We start from the raw sequence: 22,271 nt of genomic DNA on the forward strand, positions 1-22,271 counted from the left end.
TGCAAGGCCAGTGCATTATTTAAATTAATCGAATTGAAAAAAATACAGCAGTGCTGGACAGTTAACTTGTACGTATTTTCCAAGTTTCACATTTAGAAAACTACAGTAATACTTATTTCTGTTTGAGTTTAGTTTATATTTAAATGCAGATTTTTGTGTAATCTTGGGATTTTTGCAGAAAAATAATTTTAAATAATGAAAACCTAAATTCAGAAATGATCACATTTTGAAAACATGACTTTTTTCTTCAGAACAGTACTTTAGCGTAGTCTTTTAAGTAGCAACATAATTCAGATTAGCCATATAGTATTATTTAGAAAGTGACTCATGTTCTGCCCAGGGATATTGAAGAACTTTTTGGGGTTGGTGGGGGGAGATCTAATGACAAGATATTTTTGTCAGTCAAGTGAGCCTTTGTAATAACACCTGTCTCTTGTGTCATATCTGTTATGTTGCATATCTCTTTCTACTTAAAATAGTGTTAAGTGAATAAACTAAAATAGTTGTGTTGCTTTGATCTGTTTATTTATTGATTGTTCTCATTTTGCTGCTCTGAAGTATACTAGCTATGTTTTACCATCAGAAACTATGTCTTACTTTGTCCATTGGGAGGCACCATTACTACCTCACATGTAAACGCTGGGAGTATCTGCTGTAGATACCTTATGGCAGAAGCATGGAGAATTAAGGATAGGCTGAACAGGAATTGTACTTTCAGATTCCAGAAATTGTGGCAAGATTTTCATTTCGTCCAGGCTCAGTTTAGAAGCAGGTTAATCATTTTCTATCCTGATTCCTTGTGACTTTTACTGGCTTTCTGTCTCCTAGGAACTGAGCACTGGGCTATAGGAAAGTACCATATTGCATAGATTATTTTTCCTTAGAGGAGATGGTACATGCTGCAAGTCAACTGTACCTTTCTCTTTTGTCAGTTTCCCTTTGTAAGATAATCAGTTGTTTCCATTTTCCATTTATTATTTAATACAGATCTTAATACTAGTTTTGATGATTTTAATGTTAAAGTGGTCATGCAGGTTACACCTTTCAAAACATATTTTTGATAAGCAATAAGTTTTGCCTGTAGAAACCCATGGATCACTAGTGTTGCTAATACCTATGTGACATCTGAAATCTAGACTGCCCAACATAGTTGCAATGAATAGTATCATACCAGAACTATTCCCCCTCCCCAGAGGACAATGCTGTGTTAAATTTGAATAATAATATTAGAAAATATGGCCTCCCAAATAAAGGTGTGTATCAATGCACAGAACTAAAAATCAAAATAGATATTTTTATACAGTGCAATAGAGGTGCATAAGCCAGTTATTTTTTTTGTACAAAATTAAGCTTGCTGACATGTCTCACGCAAGGAGGGGTCGGGGAGAGAGAGAGAAAGAGAGAGAGAGTGTTTTCACTAAATTGCTCTTTGGGCTACATCTGCAGATACAGTAGCCAATTGATCTAATGCAGTTTCTGAAGGCTTTCTATACAGGTGATGTCATCCTTTTAGCTCTTTTCTCCTCCCACTCTCTTTCCTTCTTATTAGATATTTCATCTTACTGCAGAGCATAGAATCAATAGGAGCTTCTCCTTAGGGAGCTGCTGTGAAACAGGCAAGGACAGTAGGAATTAAGACACAACCTATAGTCTTGCTTTAGCAGAAGATGTAGTGATTTTGTACCATATCATATATAAATTTTAAACCAGAAAAGCTAGACTTAGATCAACAGTACTGTGTCTTACCAGTGCATTAGAACCAGAAGCAATACTGCAGAGCTGTAAATAGTGCATGTAAAAAAAATTACTTTTGTTGATTCTCAGCCATTCTGCAAGAAAACCTGTTAGAGCATATGTCTTCTAGCTACTATTTACTCAAAGATTGATTTTTTTTTAAACCTTTGGTGCTTAAGAATATAAAGAAGAAACTTTCATCTTAAGGATACAGTGTTCTCGTTTGCTTCTGATGCAGAAGAATTGCTGCAGTGCTTGCTCTACAGAACGAAATAAGTTGAAGAAAAGACAAAGCTTTGTTACAGAGAGAAAAGGTTTCTCTGAATCCAGGAACGCAGATTTGCTGCATGTTGTCTCATTTGCTTTGGCTGATACAGTATTAACTGTTGTGCTACCACTGTGTGTGTCTGTGCCAGGTGCCTGAGTAAGCATGTACATGTCTGTATGTTCTGAGAAATATAATCATCTTAATTTACTGTGATTTGCTTAAGAGTGAACATTATGATGAAAACTGTTGTAATTATTTAGAACAATACTCAAAGCTCCTTTCAGTTTGAAAGGGATTTAGAAAAGCTACCTTTATATAACACTGAAAATGTATGATTTGTAAAAAAGAAACTTAACAGAATTTTGTCAACATACTCCTCTGTGTGGCTCTGATTTGAAAAGGAAACTACCCTTTCGAGCTTAGGAAATGGCTTTTCTTGTTCGCTGTTATGCCAATTGTCTTCAGCCATGGGCCTCCAAAGTAAGTAATTGTTACTGTTTTCTTTGTGACTGATATACTCTCATTATTAAATTTAAATTTTGTTTTGAACTGTAAATGAGTTTTATCATGCTATTTTACTAATTTTAATAACTACAGAGCAAACCAAAAAAATCCTATGGCCATTTTGTTTTTCAATTTAAAGGAACCTCTAAAATAGCCTAATGTGCCTTTAAGAGTTGTCAAAAATTTCTTCTTAATATCTGTAGGTTTAAATTGCAGTGCATTAAGAATTATATGCTCTTAAAATTGAATACTCATTTGGTTATGACCATTATTCTCTACTTTTCTCAATCATACTCTTGAATGTCTTGTTTTGCCTCATTTTTGGTTGATGTAATAGCTATGTTATCCTAATATCTAGTTTATACAGCATTTTTCACTGACACTGTTATGAAATTATTGAAGATGAGTTAATAGTAAACAAAGAAAAATACAGAGAAAATAAGTAAAGAATTATCTAAAAATACTAATTTTCAAAAGAGTAGTAAGGGAACCATTAGTATGAAGCTGTTCAATATCATCTATTATACTTGTCATTTTAAATTACACAATCATAAAAAAGCAAAGTATTACACAACAGCGTACATGTTAGGTTTTAGGAAGATATGCATTATAATTTATAAAATTGTGTTCATAAATGGCATTTTATATAGGTCTGGAGTTTGATGTCATTCACGTCACTTTTCCTGCTACATAAATTTCAAAACAACAAAGGACTTTGACTATAGTTTTATTTTATAAAACTTAAGTGTTTAGTAAACACCTTGATTGTAAATTAGACTTATGTTGAGATTTCTGTATGGTTCTACTGAATAGAGACAGGCACAATAGAGACATTTCTTGGGATGGTCTTAGATCATGTCTTTGTTTAAAGGTTTAGTCCTATTGATGGTGACTAAGGTAGAAATACTATTGATAAAGTCATGGTGTGTGTACTGTTATATCTGGCCTACATCTTAACAGATCTTTCTTAAAGGCAGCTTCTGGAAGGACACTGAGAATCACTGTCCCTTTTGGCAAACAGCTGATTGGAATGTAAAAGGATGGAAAAAAGCCTACACATTTCATTTGTACTAGTATCTGAAAAGGGAGGGGTGACCTTTTTTATACAAATGCCACCTGTGGGGCCCAGTCATTGCTGATGCTTGATAGATGAGGGCAAGTGAAAAAGCTTTGATGAAAGTTAAGAATGAGATACAGGGGTTGGTTTTTCAAATTTTAACACAATAGCCTGGGGGTGGGGGGGGGTATTGTATAGTAACCTTTGGCTTAGATATAACAGTGTAGGAAAACCTAAGGATTTTAATGATCAAGGTTTCATAAAAATGCCAGCAAATGCTATCTGAACAGGATTTTGTGATTAGTACTTTATGGTATAAGTTAAATATTGTTTCTTCGCCTCCGCCATCTCTTAAGTTACTATTGATAAATTTTAATGCAGGATTGTGATTAAACACTTTAAATTTGTGATTAATTTTTTGTGCTTGTTGCATTTGTTTTTCAGTACATTTTACTGATTTAATTTACTAATTCATATTTTTGTCCATGTTACTACTTGGATTTCATTACTTCTGAATTCATTTATTTTCTTTCTAAAATAAGTAGCAAGCATTTGGGGAGCGACCCTGGAGTAGCAGTGAACTTAAAGGCCTTCTGTATATTCAAAATTATTTACCTTACATGTACCCATTAAAATAATGGCTTCATTGTGTATGAAGTAGTAAATTTTAAGTCTTTTCATTTTCCTACTTTGAAAAAGTTAATACCCTGCCCTCTGGTATGCTGTGTTGCTGATGAGAAGTCAGAATCCATGTCATTCTTATCCTTTGTTAAGTAATCTGTTTTGATTTTCTTGTTAATGGTTTTGTTTTGCTTTGTTGTTCTTGATATGAAATTGTCTAATGTTTTGTTTCCTGTTCTTGGCACATGGAAGTCATTCAGGCTAAAGATTCCCATTTCTCTTAGTTGTGGGAAATTGGTGTTTTGATTACTTCTTGCTCCAGGTAGCTGAACTCTGGTTCTGTTCTTAATATCTGTGAATATTTGTTTCATACTTTGTTCTCACATCTTTGGTGTTCTGGCTCACTAACACATTCTCTATTTGTGACCATTTACTCTTCTGCTCGCTATCTTGTACAGTTCTCATTTTAATCATTGTATCATTCGTTTTCAAAATCTCTTAAGTGATGCTTTTTTACACTCATTGGGTTTAAGTTCTTAGTTAAGATTCTTTTTCTTTGTTTGGTTTTGGTTTATTTCAGGGTGTTGACTTTCCTTGAGTGACTATTAGTTGAGAGCTCACCATCCTGGTCTGTTACAGTTGATTGCCTTAAGTGCCAGCAGCATTATTGCTTGGAGTAGACATTATCAAATTGACTTATGTTTTCCTTCATTTTGGTATTCCTAGGTCTGGTCTTAGAAGTGCTCCCATTCTCATTGTGCATGCATCTACTGATAAATCTAGAGGTCATTCCCTATTATTCCACAGTATTTGACAAAACTGATTACTCCCTCCTCCTTGACAGGCTTTATCCAAAATTTAAAGTCAAGATCTTCACCATGAGTTACTAGGCACTGTGTGATCTTTATCTTCTGCTGCACTCCTCTTTGTTCAGTCCAGCTACTCTGGTTTCCTTGCTTATCCCCCTCCCCCCCTTTGTCAGTTTATACTGTTAAGTGCAAATATTGATTAAAAAACTGCTTTTTAGTTTTAAAAACGTTAAAGTGTGAAGAAATAGGGGTTTTAGGATTGAAAAACTCTAATGCTTATTGAAGTCATTGAACTAATCTTTAAAATCATCAATTAGGAAAGCATGTTTCTCCTGTAGTTTCACATACACATGTACCCAAGTATACTGCAATTTCCCTTAAGATTTTTGAGAAGTTATAGTATGTTTCTGTAAAACCAGCTCCAAACTGCTTTTTGGACCTTGGATTATTTTTAACAATCTCTCAAAGTCAGCTATGCTGTGTCTGTGTAGTCCTGTAATTCTGAAGGCTTACCTTTCATAAGGCCTTCATCTTCTTGGTTCTTGAGTAAATATGTATGGTTTTTTCCAGACTAATCTTTTTAAAAAGCAAATCTCTAAGTCATTTTCTTGCCAAAAGTCTTCAGTAGCTCTTTTCTAGTACAGGGAATCTAAGCACTCAAAAATGCTACATCTGACCCATGTTCATCTCCTGTGTAGTGCAATATATATCCTTCCCTGCACTATAGTGGTTTGCTTACTGTTTCCTAAATGTATTATGCTCTTTCCACTTTCTGGCCTAACTGTTCAACAGAAATGTGCAACATAGGTGTATTTTTAAACATTGTGGAATTTACAATTTAAGGCATATTTAGAGTGAAATTAATATATCTAATTATAATAAAATGCAGTAATTATTACCAAGCTTTGAAATATATATATATATAAACTAATTCCAATTTGTACTGCAATTCTGGGTCTTTGTGCTATTCAGTACCTTTAGTCTTAATCATTTCTAGGACTCCTCTCAAATAGCATTCTCCCTACTCTGTACCCCCAGTGAGAATGAGCTCTTGCTAAGTTGCATTTGTTATTTTAGTGTTTTAGTAGTTTTTTTTTAATTTTCCAAACCCCATGACTTTTATTCATTATTATGATTAGTATCAGATTTATACTAGATACTCCTTTTTCAGTAAGTTGGAAAATAGATCGCAAGATTTGTTAGAATTTTTTTTTGCATTTGTGGTAAGAGTATAGACTTCTCAAATACCTTCTTATGATATGCCTAAGAATCATCTTTATTCCTTGGTTATTTAAGGTTAAGGTGCAGGTGATTTCTGGATAGGCACAGTGCTGCTAAACCATGTTTTTATGCTCTAGAAAGCAAGCTCTAACAATACACTTTGGAATTTTTTATAAGATTTATTTATGTATTCAAGAACTGGGGTACAGGCCAGAGGTGCAGGCGGGGGTGAGAGGATTCACCAGGGACAGAGTGGGGGAACAGAACAGGCTGATTGACTGAAATACACTGCTGAGGGGAGCAGCGGGCGAGACAGGAGAGGTCTGCTGTGCCATGTGGATAGCTCCGTGTCTAGGGATTGAACTCGTGCTGCAGTGGCTGCGGATAGCTTCACAGGTTGTGTCTTAACCCCTTGTGCCACCAGGGAGGCCCCACTTTGGAATTTAATAGCAATCTTTGAGGAATGCTGTTCTGGTAGGGACTATGTAATTTTTAAGTATTTTTATGGTTAATTGTAAATATTTTTTAATACCTATAGTTCCCTTTACATGTCCTTCTCTTAAATGAAATAATGGTTGTGTGTGGACAAAATATTTCAGGTGGTAAAGTTTCTTATTAAAGGGTACATTTACCTACTGTCATTCTTAGTTGTAGCAAGTTATTTTTAATGGCTAAGTTTTTAAACATGAAGTAGAATCTTGAACATTCATGTAATACTGCTCTTTTGCTATTTATACCAGCATTTTTACCATCCAAGATTCAGGTAGATCTGTGCTGCCACCACCAGCCTCTTCCAAACTAATTGCCCTAATATTTCTTGAATGGATCAATTAGATTGTCGCAAAGCATTATTTCTTACACCGGCAAGATGTTAATAAGATACTGGGGAAAAATTAGTTTGGTGAGTGCTCGTTAATGCATTTTTTTTTTTATTGTGGGGCTTCTTGCTCCCCCCCCTCCGCCCCGCCCCATAAATATGCTTATGTTGTAAAGAGCTAAGCGACATAATATAATGTTATTTCCTATACAATCACTGACACTCCCCCCCATGAGAGAGAGAGTGTGTTTACAATAGTACGTGGGTTTGATCTCCTGAAATAGCATTCCAGAGTGTACAGTTTAGGAAGTGCTACCTTCCAGAATGTGCCTATACTGAAACTTAATCTGTTCAGGTCTCTATGGAAACCACCTTAGCAGCAATGATAGTATTCAGGAGTCAAAATATATTATTTATTCTACAAATATTTAGTGAGCAGATATATGAGTGGTAGGCACTACTATTTCATTAGGTAATAAAAGTGGAATATAACTCATATATATACACACACACGCATACCTGATGGGATACAGAGAGCAAGAATGACACACTCAAAGGAGTGGAGTGAAAATTCAAATGTTTCACTTTCCAGTGAGCACCTTGAAGATAGGACCCATTTTCATAGACTAAACTATTTCAAAGTAGAAGCCATTTCTCTTCATCTTTGTTACCAGCAGAATTCCTGGTAGAGAGTGCTAGAAGTAGACAGGTCTGGATTTGAGTCCCAGCTCTGCTATCTGTTTAAGTGGGGCAAGTTGCTTAATTCTTAGATCCTCATCAGTAGGATAATAATAGTGACTGCTTTTAGGGTCTGGTGAGAATGAAGATTACTGAGTGTCATTACCAGACCAGTTTACCTATTTATGGTCTTTATGGCTTTAGTTCATTTTAACTTTCATGGATGACTTTCTTCTCCTTGGTTTTGCCTGTGTAGCAGTTTTGGAATATAGACTATCTCCCACCCTTAATAAATATCTGACATGCTAAAACTATTTTTTTGCTTTTCCATCTGCTTTATTCTTGAATATAAATACTTTGAATCTGAACAACAGAAACTCATCAGGAGAAAATCTTAGAGCAGAAACTTACTACAGTTTATATTTCTGTATTATTGTAACCACTGGTAGTTTATTTTTCTGCAGCCTTTTAAAATACACATTGAAACTATAAGATGTCCTGCAAGCATGGCTTTAGTGTATTCCACAGGTTTTGATATGTAGCATTTTAATTTTTATTCTCTTTAAAATTTTCTAATTTCCTCTGACTTCATTGACCTACAGGATATTTAGAGGTGTATTTTATTGTTTCCCTTTACATAATAATTTTCTTAGTTTTTTTATTTTTATTTCTACCTTATTTGCATTGTAATCTTAGGATATTTTGTTTCCATTTTGAAATTTGTTGAAGATGTGCCTTATGTTTTATAGATGTTTTTGTGTGTATACTAAGAATGTATATTTCATAGTTTTTGTGTGCACTTTTCTTTGTATATACTTTTTAGATCAAATTTGTTCATTTTGTTCACATTTTCTTTTTTTTTTTTTTTTAAAGTTTTTTTTTTTTTTTTTTAATTTTCTAGAGGCATGTCTTATTTATTTTATTTATTATTTGTTTGTTTGTTTGGTTTATACATGCACTGGGTACAGTCAGAAGCGCAGGAGGGTGAGAGAATTCACCAGAGCCAGAGCGGGGAGCAGAGCAGGCAGAAGGACCGAAGTACACTGCTGAGGGGAGCAGCGGGCGGCAGGAGAGGTCTGCGCGCCATGTGGGACCCTCCTCCGGTGGCCGGGGAGCAGCCGGGGATCGAACCGGCTGCAGAGGCTGCAGGCAGCTTCGCAACCCAGCGCTCAACCGCTGCGCCACCGGGGAGGCCCTGTTCACATTTTCTTTATCTTAATTTTTTATTTACTTATTCTCTCACTAAGATAGGTGCTGAAATTTCACATAATTGTGAATTCATCTAGTCCTTTATTGTCTTTTTACTGCCTTGTATGTACATTTTGAGACTGTATTATAAGGTGCTTTTTTTTTTTTTAAATAAATTTTATTTTTATATTCCCCATACAATTGCAATCCCCTTATTTTGACCCCAATCCCTCCACTCCCCGCCCCCCACCACCCATAGAGTGTCTCTGGTTCATAGTTGTTTGTTGATTTTGATTTTCACTTTCTTATAGTTATTCATTTTCCTGGTCCCTTATTTAAGTTTTCTAGATTCCTGCTATGAGTGAGACCATCTGGTATTTTTCTTTTTCTTTCTGGCTTATTTCGCTATGAGTTGCTTATTTATTTGGTGGTGAATCTTTTCTTGACAAGTAATGCTGTATGCCTTAGATTCTATTTAGTGAAATTAATACAACATATGTTGTTTATCCACACATTTCTAGTTTTTATTAGTTTTTCTTTTTTCCCTGTATCTGAATGCTTCTATCTGGAATCATTTTCTTTCTCCCAGTGAGTTCTCTTTATGTAGGTCTTTTGTGGGAAATTTGTCTTCATTTTCTTTTTTTGAAAATGTTATAGGACAGGGAGAGGGGCAGCCCAAACCCCGCAAACCTGCCTATTCTAAATGGGTTCTACCATCCGCCGCATCAACACAAAACATATGAGACTTTAATGGGAAGGAACTTTAATAAAACTAGGAAACAATACAGGAAAAGCAAATAATCTAGTTTTTAAATGAAACACCCAAAGTTACCCATCCCCTCGTGGGTAAAACTCCATCCAAATGGGATCGGCCCAGAACAAGGCCCCAAAGCCTGCCACAAGTCTAAAGCATCTTCCAGTGGGGACCCACAGAAAAGGGTCACAAACAACCAGACAAGCCCAGAAGGAAAAGAGCAAAATCAACATCAAGATAAAAGCTGCCATTGTCACCTCCCCACGGGTCTCACCCACATCTGTGTCACCCAGTCCACGACCAAAAGACAAGCGCAGTTTCTTTACGTATCTCTAGGCTCCATGCGCCTCCTCCAGGTCTCCTGGCTCCATCCTGCTTCCTTCCTTAGTCTCTTCTGCAGCTTCTCCTCTTCCTGCTCAGCTCCACCCTCCCTTGGGTGGGGCAGAGAACCTCCCCCTTTCCTGGGGACCACCCTGTTACAATCCCCCCTTTTAATTTTTATTCCACCATATCTATGGTGGCACAGATCTCAGGGTGTAGTGTTAGGAGACAGTCTTTAGTTTGCCTTTTTTTGGGGATTTTTTTCCTCAGTATAGAACTGCTCCATCATCATCTGCTTCCAAATATGTGTTGAGAAGTAAGCCATCATTTTAACTTTGCTCTTGTTCATGTCAAAGTTATCTCTTTTCTTATCTGACTGATTTTAAGACTTCTCCCTTTGCCTTCCCCAACCCCCAACAGTTTTACCCTAATGTTCAAAGGTCCAAAGGTGTGTTTTTATTTCTGTCAGGTGTAATTCCTTTTTTGAGTCTTTTTATACTTTGCATAGAAGAACTGGGGTGTAGGCCATAGGTGCAAGGTTGTTGTTATAGGATTTACCAGAGACAGAGTGGGGAGCAGAATAGGCATATTTACCGAAATAGACTGCTGAGGGGAGCAGTGGGCGAGACTTGAGAGGTCTGCTGCGCCATGTTGGTAGCTCCCTGGCTGGGAATCGAACTTGTGCTGCAGTGTGCAGCTAGCTTCATAGGTTACATCTTAACCCCTTGAGCCACCAGGGAGGCCCACCAATACCTTTATTTTTTAACTACTAATTAGAACACCATGATGATAGCCATGTTAAAGTTTCTAATTACAGTGAGAAATATTTTCACAAAAGTTTCTTCAGTTGAGGCCTTTGTTCTCCCAGACAATCCAAATAGTAACTGGCATAGTAGTTAACTCTTCTTAAATAACTAAGCAGTTATAATTCATTAGAAACAATAAACAAAATCATCACCTTCACTGAAATTAGAATTGTACAAGACAAAGGGAGGTTAGGTTAGGCTTCCTTTTGTCACACGAGGTTTTAGATCCTGCCCCCAGCATCAAGACAGTGACTCAGTCAGAATACTTTATACTCTGCTATGGCCAAACAAGCTAAATTGAAAAAGCAAAGCGGTATTAATTAAATTGTTCAAAGAGCTGTGAACATTTTTGTTCCAAATGGTGAAAATAAATCCCATTTATTCATGTGTTAGTTTACACATCTTATTTTTTTTTTTTTAAGATTTATTTATACAAGAACTGGGGTACAGGCCAGAGGCACAGGACGGTGAGAGAATTCACCAGAGAAAGAGCGGGGAGCAGAACAGGCAGATCTACTGAAATACACTGCTGAGGAGAGCAGCGGGTGAAACTGGAGAGCTCTGTCACGCTATGTGGGTATCTCGCTGCCTGGATGGGAATCAAACCCACACTACAGAGGCTGTGGACAACTTCACAGCTCTGTGCTCAACCAGCTGTGCCACAGGGGAGGCCCTTTGCTGTTTTACCTTTATTCCAGATTTATTTTTTAGAATAATCCTTTAGTTTCCTTCTTAACTGGTGTCAAGTCTGTTACTAAACCCATCTGTTGGCTGTTTAATTTCCATAATTTTGTTTTTCAGTTCTAGACTTTTTATTTCATTCTTTAATTTTTCCTCCTTTGCTGAATTTTTCTCTCTGTATGGCACTGATCACTAAACTGGCCTATATATAGCCAGTGAGCTCTATGATCTGTGAGCTAAAACTGATTTTTATACTTTTAAAGGGTTGTTTGTAAAAGAAATGGCAAAGAGGAGTAAACTCCAAAGACTATATGTAACCTGAAAAAGCCTATATAATCTTTGGCGCGCGCTCTCTCTTTTTTTTTTTTAATATTTATTTACTTATTTATTTTCTGCAAGAACCAGATGCTCCAGAGGGTGAGAGGTTTACCAGAGACAGAGGGGGGAGCAGAACAGGCAGACTGATGAAATACACTGCTGAGGGGAGCAGCGGGCGAGACAGGAGAGGTCTGCCGTGTCACGTGGGACCCTCGCCAACAGGCCGGGATTGAACCGGTGCTGCAGAGGCTGCAGACAGCTTCACAGTGCGATGCTCAACTGCCTGCGCCACCAGGGGAGGCCATACTCTGGCTCTTTAAAGATGATGTTTGGGGCCTTCCCTGGTGGCGCAGGCAGTTGAGCACCGCACTCTGAAGCTGTCTGCAGCCTCTGCAGTGCCATTTGGATCCAGGCCGGCCAGCGAGAAACCCAGGTGGAGTGGCAGACCTCTCCTGTCTCGCGCGCTGCTCCCCTGAGCAGTCTGCTTGTTTTGTTCCTGCTCTGTCTCTGGTGAATCCTCTCACTCTCCCACACATCTGACCTGTACCCTGATTCTTGTATATATGAATAAATACATCTTTAAAAAAAAACAAAGATGTTTGGAAAATTTGATATATGTTCAGTAGAAGCATTTTAGAACCTATGTCTGATAACACCATTATTTGAAAATTTTTCCTTTTTTCTAGAGATTACTATTACTCTTAGTTTTCATCAACAACCTTTTGTTTCCTAGTATGTTTGGTTTCTTTGGAGTAGCGGGTGTTGTATATGCAAGATTTTTAAAATAATAGACCTCAGGGGCTACAGTGATTCCTCCACCCCCATGGTGAAGATTTATGTTTGCCTACAGTAGTAGAGTAGTAATCCTGCATAATGTTAATCCAGCATTAGGGAATGAGGTGATTCTAAAATGGGCATTGATTTACTTTTGGATCATACTTTTATTCCTATAGTGTAGTGTGCTTTCCAAGGTTTCAGTGCAAAGCATGGCCTTTCATGCTAAGCCTTAGAATATAACTCTCGTCTCTAATTAGCAGCTGTCAGAAGTTCTTAGCAGCCTGTTGGCCTCCTCTTTAAGAATCAGAAAAATAGGGCCTCCCCGGTGGCGCAGCAGTTGAGCGCTGGCTTGCGTAGCTGCCAGCAGCCTCTGCAGCACTGGTTCGATCCCCGGCCTCCGGGCAAGGGTCTCACGTGGCACGCAGATCTCTCCTGCCGCCCGCTGCTCCCCTCAGCAGTATACTTTGTCAGTCTGCCTGCTCTGCTCTCCCCTCTGGCTCTGGTGAATTCTCTCACCCTCCTACGCTTCTGACTGTATCCAGTGATTATATAAATAAATAAATAAATAAATCTTTAAAAAAAAAAAAAAAGAATCAGAAAAATAGAGAAAAGCAACCTCAAAGGCTAGATTGTTTGTGTATGTGTTCCAGTTTTTCTGTTTATCTTAGTTTTGGGAATTAATCTGAATTACTCAACTTTGTGTGTAGTTTTATAATTACAGTGTCTCCTCTTGAGATAATATCCAGATTCAGCGATCATCTCTTTTAGCATATATTTAGTTTCCAATGTTAATGTGGTTATTTCTTTAATGTTTTTGATACTAAAGCAATTAAAAATCAAAGTGATGTCTGAGTGGTTCTGAATAGCAAATTGTGGAGAAATCATTCGAAAAATATTTCACCATATCTCCTTTCTAAACTTTCTGTTACTACACTATAGCAGAGTGGTTTATCTTAGCTCCTGTTTGCTTATTTTGTGAGTTTTTTTTATTGTTTAAAATATATTGTACCTCTGATAAAATGTTTAATATGTCTATATTAAATAAGACAAGGTGGTGAAATAATTTCCTTCTTGTGTCTCTGCACTTAGTACAAACATTAAACTGTAGGAATCAGCTACAAATTAATACAGTATTAAGTGAAAAGAGGTTTAGTCAATTTTTGGTATATTCAGTACAGTCAGTTGTTGCTTTAAATCTTGCTGCCACATGCTGTACTTTAATCCAGGACAATGGTGTTTGATTTTAGTAGTAGCAAGTGTGCACATGTCCATGTGTATAAGTAAGAGAGAGAGAGGGAGCCTCCCTGGTGGCGCAAGGGTTAAAGACAGCACTATCAAGCTATAGCCAGTCAGGGAGCAACCCACATGATGCAGCAGATCTCTCCTGCCTCTCCCACTGCTCCCCTCAGCAGTGTACTTCAGTGTATCTACCTGCTCTGCTCCCCACTCTTCACTCTCTGGTGAATCCTCTCACTTCTCCCCCGTACCTCTGGCTTATACCCTAGTTCTTGTATGCATAAATAGGTAGATCTTTTTAAAAAAAGAGAGAGGGAGCATTCTTATTCTTTGTGGTAGTGATAGCATATGTTTTTATTTGGAGGAGAAAAAAAGGGACCAAGTTATTTCTCTAATCTCAGAACAGCTCAGTGAACTCCACTATAGGCCTTTAGATTGTTTCAGAATACTAATTTGGTGCTCATCATTTCCTAAGATTTTTCCTAAGAATGGACAACTTAGGTTCGAAATGATGTTATGCAATAATATGCATAAAACAAAAATTTGCTGTGGAAGTTCCAGTGTGTCATGAATTTTATAAAGTTCTACATTTAGAATATCTTTTTCTTTTTCAGCTTCCAGCAGATCTTACCAAGATACACATCACAGACAACCCTCATCCACAGGTGACTCATGTGTCTTCTAGTCAGTCTGGTTGTAGCATTGCCAGTGACTCTGGGAGCAGCAGTTTATCTGATATTTATCAGGTAATACCTTGCAAATTTTCTATGTTATGGTATCTTTTTTATTCTGACAAATATCCTGTGCTTGTGCTTTAGATGCTCACATACCTTTTAATTAGAATAAGAAATTCAGGCAGAAGGTCTTTGAGAATTATGCTTTATTAAATGTGTCATTTGCAATTAAAGAAATGATCTTTTGTTAGTGATCACATGTAATCCAGCAGTGTATGAATATTGTGTTCTTCTTTTTTTCTGGGTGAATCCATAACAACATAATGATTGCTTTGTTGAAAAATAATTCTTGAAAGCTCTGAACTTAAACTTTTGAAAAGCCTAATTTTTATTATAATTGACTCTTCTGTAAGTAGAAGTCATGAAGAAAATTAGGATGTTTTGTATTGTAAAGCCTCTATTGAATTTTCATGTAGCCACATTAAAAAGAAACTGGTAAAATTCTAACAATTTTTTTTAGTCTTTTTTTTTATTTAAATTTTATTTTTATATTCCCCATACACTTACAACCCCTTTATTTTTACCCCAAACCCGTAGAGTGACTCTTGTCTAACAATATATTTTAGCACACTGTATCCAGATATTATTTCAACATGTAATTGTTGCTTAAAAATTATGGATAACTTTATTTTTCATAGTAAGTCTTCAAATGTCAGAAATTAATACAAATTTTACAGCACATTGAAATTTACACTACCACATTCCAAGTGCCACTGATCTGTAGGAATAAAACTATTGTTGTGTGAGGACAACATTTTACTGTGGTTGTACAAAATTACCCAGATTTGTATGTTTTAGGAAAAAGTGTTCTTTTGTTAAGGGAGAATGTAGGCAGATGCAAAATGGAAAAATCTTTCATTTTTGGTTTACATGTGGCATTTCTTCACAAAGGTAGTTGTTGTGGCATTCTACAGTTCTCTGGTATTTTATAGTAGACAGAACAAAGAATTTTTCCAGTTCACCATTTTGAAGTACAACAAGGAATTTTTTTCAAGTAAAGTTAAAAAAGAAGGCAGTGGCTTTGGGGCCATTAACTCTTGGTATAGTTGTTGGATACCATACATTTTTCACTCCATTAGAAAGAGCAGAATATGCTTTTTTATACTTCATAAACTTCAAAGTTACTATTGACTGTCTTGCCTTGATCATCACATTCATTACCAAGTCATATCAAATCTGCTTCCTGCATCATTGTTGGTGTATATATGTATGTTTCATATTAACTCACATGTAATTTACATATAATACAACTCCCTTTTTACTGTAGACTACATGAAGACACAGAATAGTTACATCACTTCCAAAAGTACATTATGCCCCTCTGTATTTAGTCTTTTCTCCTGACCCTCAGCCCCTGACAACCACCAGTCTGCTTTCTGCCCTTTACTTTTGCAATTTTCAGAAAATCGTATAATTAGAATCATAGTTAAAAGAAATGAGATAAATCTGATAAAAGTAAGCAAATTATTAGTTAATGAACTTTGGAGGGTGAACAGAAGAAAGGAGCAAAAGTAATTAAATTCTAGATCCTGTAAAACAGAAATTCACAAGGTCAAAAGAAAATTCTCATAATACTTAGATATGCAACAATGTAAGATAAAATCCCTGAAGAATAGCCAAAGAAGGCAAAAATCCTCAAATTCAGTTAAGAACAGCAGCCAAGAGACAGAAACAGCATAAAGATTGAAACAAAAACAAGGCAATAAAGATAAAAAATAGGAGCAAGAATAAAAGAATCTCTAAAGAATAATTACTAGAGCGTACAAGGACTAGAAGCAGAGCAATAATACATTGATAAAATATATCTCCCAAAATGCAGAATTTCTACAAATCTCAACTTTTTAAAAATGGATAATGTAAGGTATACTAACCAAATTATTTGTCTGTATATCAAATTATAACCTCAAGTCTAAAGCAAAGCATAGCAGAGGACTTAAATATCAATAGTGGACTCTCGGTCTTTCAGTTGACTAAAACCTTCTTTTAGAGTACCAGAAAAAGCCATGAATACATCCTTTTGGCATTTGAGAGATTTTAAAAATCAACACTCCAAATCTATTCATGGCTTGTGGCAGTATAAGCAAAGCCTTATACAATGTGCAAGGATTTTTAATTTGAAGGGTTGGAGAGAAGATACAAGAAAGACAGCAATTATTTTCTTAATTAAATCTTATGCATTTACCTTGGGTTTACAATTCTAATAAATTTCAGGAGTACCTCTCTGTGTATAGACCTCACCATACTCACCACCAAATTTATAGTGTAGTCTCCCTCAATTTGACTGTCTCTTCTTTTATTTTCCATCCTTCTTCCCTTTCCACTCTGGTAATGATCATATTTTTAGAGAGTCTGAGAATTATTTTGTTATTTCTTTTGCTTTATTTGTATTCCACAAATGAGGAAAACTGTCCCCTAATTGTCTTTTTTACTTTCTCACTTGTAACAGCATTACTGCAAATTCCCACCAACAAGTACAAGGTTTCCTTTTATTTTCCCCACATCCTCGCCAGCACTTACAGTTTCTAGTCATTTTGACATAGGCCATTCTCACAGATATGGGGTGATAGCTAGTTGTGGCTTTGATTTGCATTTCCTTAATATATGATGTTGAACATTTTTTCATGTGCCTGTTGGCCTTTGTTGTCTTTGGAAAATGTTCTGTTCTTCAGACAACTTTTTGATTGGTTTGTTTGCTTTTGTTGTTACTGTGTATTGTATAAGTTCTTTATATATTTTGGATGTTAACCTCTTGTCAGACATGTGAAGTGCAAATATCTTCTCCTAGTCAGTAGGTTGCAGTTTTTAGGTAATGGTTTCTGTCTCTGAACAAAGCCTTTTAGTTTCATAGGTTCCCATTTCCTACTTTTTGCTTTTGTTTCTTCTGCCATTAGAGTCAAGTCCAGTCTCCAAAGTCATCCCTACAGTTAATGTCCAGGAGCGTATTGCCTGCGTATTTTTCTGTCCAACAGCAGTTCTTGACTTAAAATTGTTTCCACTATTTTATATGGGCTGGTGTGGCTATACTCCTATGCATTTCCTTTTTGAGAGTTTTTGTGTGTTCTGGTTTAAAATTAAAAGCCTTTGTGCTCAAAGCAACTTCAGAATTAAGCATTTACCACAGTCTAGGTAAAAATTGTGTGATTGTTTCGATGTGAATGTTTCTGTGTCATCATATTAGCTTAAATTTTAGCCAAAATCATGCATTAAGATGTTAGAATGGGGCCTCCCTGGAGTGCAGGCCTTAGGTATCAGCGTTATCAAGCTATCACCAGCCACTGTGACTTGAGATGGATCTCTGGCCAGGGAGCTAGCCCACATGGCACAGCAGGCCTCTCCTGTCTTGCCCACTGCTTCCCTCAATAGTGTGTTCCACTCTGTCTCTGGTGAATTTCCTCAACGCCCCTTGCCCCGCCCACCTCTGGCCTGTACCCCAGTTTTTGTGTGCATGTATGAATAAAAATAAATCTTAAAATAAATGTTAGATGTTCATGAAGAGAATATTTTTGTGTCTTCAAAGAATATTCAAGAAATAAGGAGTACGTTCTTTAGATTCTTTTCTCTATTTGTTTAATCTTTTCTGAGAGTTGGTAAATTGTGAATGTTGATACTTGAACTAAAACACTTGCCTTTTATTAACTTATTTTTAAATAACCAGTGGTATACATTCATCCGTCACCTCTTGTTTTTTTATTTTTTTTTTAAAGATTATTCATGCATATAAGAACCGGGGTACAGGTCAGCTGTGCGGGAGGGTGAGAGGATTCACCAGAGACAGAGCTGGGAACAGGACAGTCAGACTGACGGAAATACACTGCTGAGGGGAGCAGCAGGTGAGACAAGTCTGCTGTCCCATGTGGGTATCTTTGCTGGCCGGCCGGCGGGATCAATCTTGTGCTGCAGAGACTGCGGATAGCTTCACAGCACTGCACTCAACCACCTGTGCCAACAGGGGAGACCCCTACTTGTTTTTTTTAAAAGACTTATTTATGCACACAAGAACTGCAGTGTGGGCCAGAAGCAGAGACAGAATGGGGAGCAGAATGGGTGGATCTATGGAAATACACTGCTCATGTTGCAGTGGCTGGTGGTAGCTTGATAATGCTGTGTCTTTAACCCCTGTGCCACCAGTGAGGACCTCATCTCTTTACTTTCTATGCAAGAAGTAAACGCGTTCCTAGAAATCCCAATGCTTTGGTTAACCACTTCTTTGTCGGGTTGATGCTTTGCTTTCTTTGTTAGGTTGTAAAATATTTTTATTGTAAAAATACTCAGTAGAGGATGATAATGCAAATGGTATATCAGAACATTTGCTCTTGGTTGCTGAATTTGCTAGGTTCTACATACCAGCAGATCTTCATTAGCACTGCTCAGCCTTCATGGTTCTTTTCATATATGTTGATTGACTGTATGCATATCCATTTGATATTGAAGCAAACCAAAAAACTTTGTTATGCCTTTGTTTTACATTTTCTGCAGGGAAAGCTGTTTCTCTCAGAGCCTTTCACAATTTAACAGTGAAGTAAAGTTTGTGCCTTAAGCAAACAGTAACCTACCCAGAAAATTCTCCATCATAAGTTATTGACTCGTACCTTTCATGATGTGTATAGTATATCCAGATTTAAAGATTTTGAGACAAAAATTGGAATTTAAAGAAAACTTTGTACTGCTGATTTTTCCTATTAAGACTGCAGACTACTACTGGTGCAAATAAGAGTGCAAAAAAACACTTCATTTTAAACTTTTCGAAGTTCTTGTGCCAGTCTGTCCAGAATTCTGGTACCACATTTCCACCAGAATGTTATTTTGCCACCTCACCTAGCTTTGCCCCACCATCCATTTCCTTATACTTTAATATTTCTAATAAGCATGTCATCTATTTCCTAGTCAAAATCTGTTATTTGACTACTCTTCTTATCTTTTAAATTCCAACATGAAGTAAATTATAAGAGCAATGTGACTTTATTTTAAAAGCTGATTTATACTTCACCTCATTTCAAATTCATGTTCATATTCTAGTTTTACATTCCACTATTCCCCACTTATCGCCCATGACAATACATATGCTATTCCCTTGGCGTGTTTCCCTTTTCCCAGCCCTTGCTTTGATTATGTGCCACCTAGATGGTGTTTTCATATTGTCAAACCTTTCACTGCATTTGTAATATATACAATTTTAAAGATTTCAAAACAAAAGAATTTAGAATTTCTTTTGTTTTTCTTCTATAATAATGTCTTGGAACCCCACAACATTTTTTGTAGATTTCGTTGCATTTTTCACTCTGCTTTTTAGTGTAGTTACTTGTATATTTGACATTTTTCATCATTGTAGTATTTATGAAGAGTAGAGTCTGTTTCTTACTTGCATATCCCATGTGGAGTTAAGTAGTGTTGACACTTAGGAAGTAATCTGGAAGATTTTTTTTTTTTTTTAAGTTACATTTGAAAGTGGAAACTAACATCATGACGAGGTTCACTGTTACCTAAAGGAGGCCTTACTTTGTGTGCTTGCCCTATTATAGAGATTACTGAATGAGCCAGCCTGGACAGCATTACTATGAAGAATTGATTTCACAGGGTTTCTGTTCTGACAAGGAGACAACATAAGGACTGAGAGTTCCATTTTAAAAGGTTGAATGAAATAGTAAAAAGAGAAACAAAGCTAAGAGAAGTACTGAAAGTCTAAGGTTCTGGCTTAATACTTGCTCTAATTTTGAAATTTTGAGTTCTGTATGCTTGAGTAGCTTTTCATTCTAACTTATATTTCTCCTCATCCTAACTTCATGTTATTTTGATGTGAACAGGAAAAGGATATCCTCTGGTGGTTTCTTTGGGGAGGCTAAGTCATCAGAAAATCACCTCATACTGCCTGCCTCACCAAATTATATTTACACTTAAACACAGAGACACTTTCATACTGTGGGAAAGGAAACACACAAGAGATTAATACTTGTCTTATTTAGTCCTTTCACCACATAACTTTTTTTTCTGGACTAAATTCATTTATTATAACTTTGTGAGAATCTGTTCTGTTCCAAGTTATACTAGGAGGAAGTAGTTGAAAGACTAAAATAGTAATTGAAAGTTAAAGACTAAAGTTAAGTTTTACCAACATATTTTAAACAACTCTTGAATCTGTCATACAAGTTCCTGAGGCTCTGTTAAATTTTCTTTTTGACTTTTTCCTTCTCTTTGCTTCAGTTTTGGTAGTTTTTTTATTGCCCATCAAGTTTACTCTTCCTAAATTTATTTATCTTATTGAGAGTTCTTCCCCCCTCTGCAAATTATGTTTGTGTTTTCTTTTAACCCCTTTAACTTATTATAATAAATGTGGAAAGTTCTTGTTGTCTAATTCCATCATTTCCATGTCTCTTTGATTGATTTTTATCCTACCAGAATCATATTTCTTTGTTTTACATATCTAGTAAATTTTTGTTGCTGTAGATACTGCATCATGTATGTGTTCCAGTCCTGGTGATCATTACATCTGCCTTTACCTTCAAGACCTGTCTTACCTTTGCTTAGTCCAGGAATTGCTTAGTCCAACCTTAGGCACAACATCGCCTGTTCTGTTTACTTGTTTTTAATTGCAAAATCCTTTTTAATTTCTTAGCATATTATTATTGGTCATGCTTTCTTTTGTTGTTTCTAAATTTGCCACCTTATGCTCTTGTATACTCCACATTTTCCCAATTTAGTGTATTTTTAAACCACTTACGTTCATCCTTTTTCTTTCGCCTGCCTTTGAAAAGTATAGGTAAAAGAAATTTTAAGGCTCAATTATTTTCTTTCCTTAGCATAAGACCTTAAGAGAGCGTTAAGAGGGCCTCCCTGGTGGCGCTAGGGGTTAAGATGTAACCTTTGAAGCAGTCCGCAGCCACTGCAGCATGAGAGCACGAGTTTGATCCCCAGCCAGGGAGCTACCTACATGGCGCAGCAGACCTCTCCTGACTCGCCCACTGCTCCCCACGACAGTGTAATTCAGTCAGTCTGCCTCTTCTGTTCCCCACTCTGTCTCTGGTGGACAGGTCAAGAGTTCTTTTAGTAGCCTTCTCTCAGTCCCAACCCATCATTTTCATTCTCTCTAAAGAGTTTTCTTAAATGTCTTTACCACTCTTAAAGATGACATTAATAAACCTTCCCCGTTGTCCACAAAACTGAATTGTACCTTCACTCTTTATTTGGTGAGCCATCCATCTTTCTATCAGACATAATCTAATAAAAGGTAAGAATGAGACTAGGTTAAAATAGTTTGGGTCAGGTAATGAAAACCTGAGATTGAGTTGAAGACAAGGTAGTTCTTAAAAATTGATTAAATGGAATGGGGCCCTCCCTGGTGGTGCAAGGGGTTAAAGCGCAACCTATGAAGCTGTCAGCAGCCACTGCAGCATGAATTCAATCCCTTGCCGCGGAGCTGCCCACATGGTACAGCAGACCTCTCCTGGCTCACCTGCTGCTCCCCTTAGCAGTGTACTTCAGTCAGTCTGCCTGTTCTGTTCCCCATTCTGTCTCTGGTGAATCCTCTAACCCCCTGCACCTCTGGCCTGTACCCCAGTTCTTGTATGCATAAAAAATCTTTTAAAAAATTGATTAAATGGAAAAGGATTGTTTCAAGGATAACCTATACTCTGGAAAATAAATTGTGTGTAAAATAATTGCCTTAGAGTTTTTTTATACTTGTTTCTTAGGTTAATATTAGAGTATGAAAATAAAGTAGGTTTTTGGAAACGCTTACATAATTAAATTAAAC

At 36.7% G+C, this 22,271-nt stretch overlaps 1 protein-coding gene across 9 annotated transcripts in view; it reads left to right on the top strand.

Annotated features, from left to right (window-relative positions):
* The window catches only part of RAPGEF6 (Rap guanine nucleotide exchange factor 6), a 219,996-nt gene that overhangs the window by 85,552 nt on the left and 112,173 nt on the right, over window positions 1-22,271 (top strand). For 8 of the 9 annotated variants that reach the window (XM_054694436.1, XM_054694440.1, XM_054694442.1 and 5 more), the window contains one exon: window positions 14,405-14,536. In XM_054694436.1, the coding sequence (XP_054550411.1) occupies window positions 14,405-14,536 (132 nt within the window). Of the gene's footprint in view, window positions 1-2,321; window positions 2,483-14,404; window positions 14,537-22,271 lie in introns of those variants that run through there. The other variant, XM_054694444.1, reaches the window with a different exon arrangement.

Source organism: Talpa occidentalis, unplaced genomic scaffold (genome assembly GCF_014898055.3).
Source record: "Talpa occidentalis isolate TD23 unplaced genomic scaffold, MPIMG_talOcc4v2.1 talOcc4.13, whole genome shotgun sequence".
Lineage (NCBI taxonomy): Eukaryota > Metazoa > Chordata > Mammalia > Eulipotyphla > Talpidae > Talpa > Talpa occidentalis.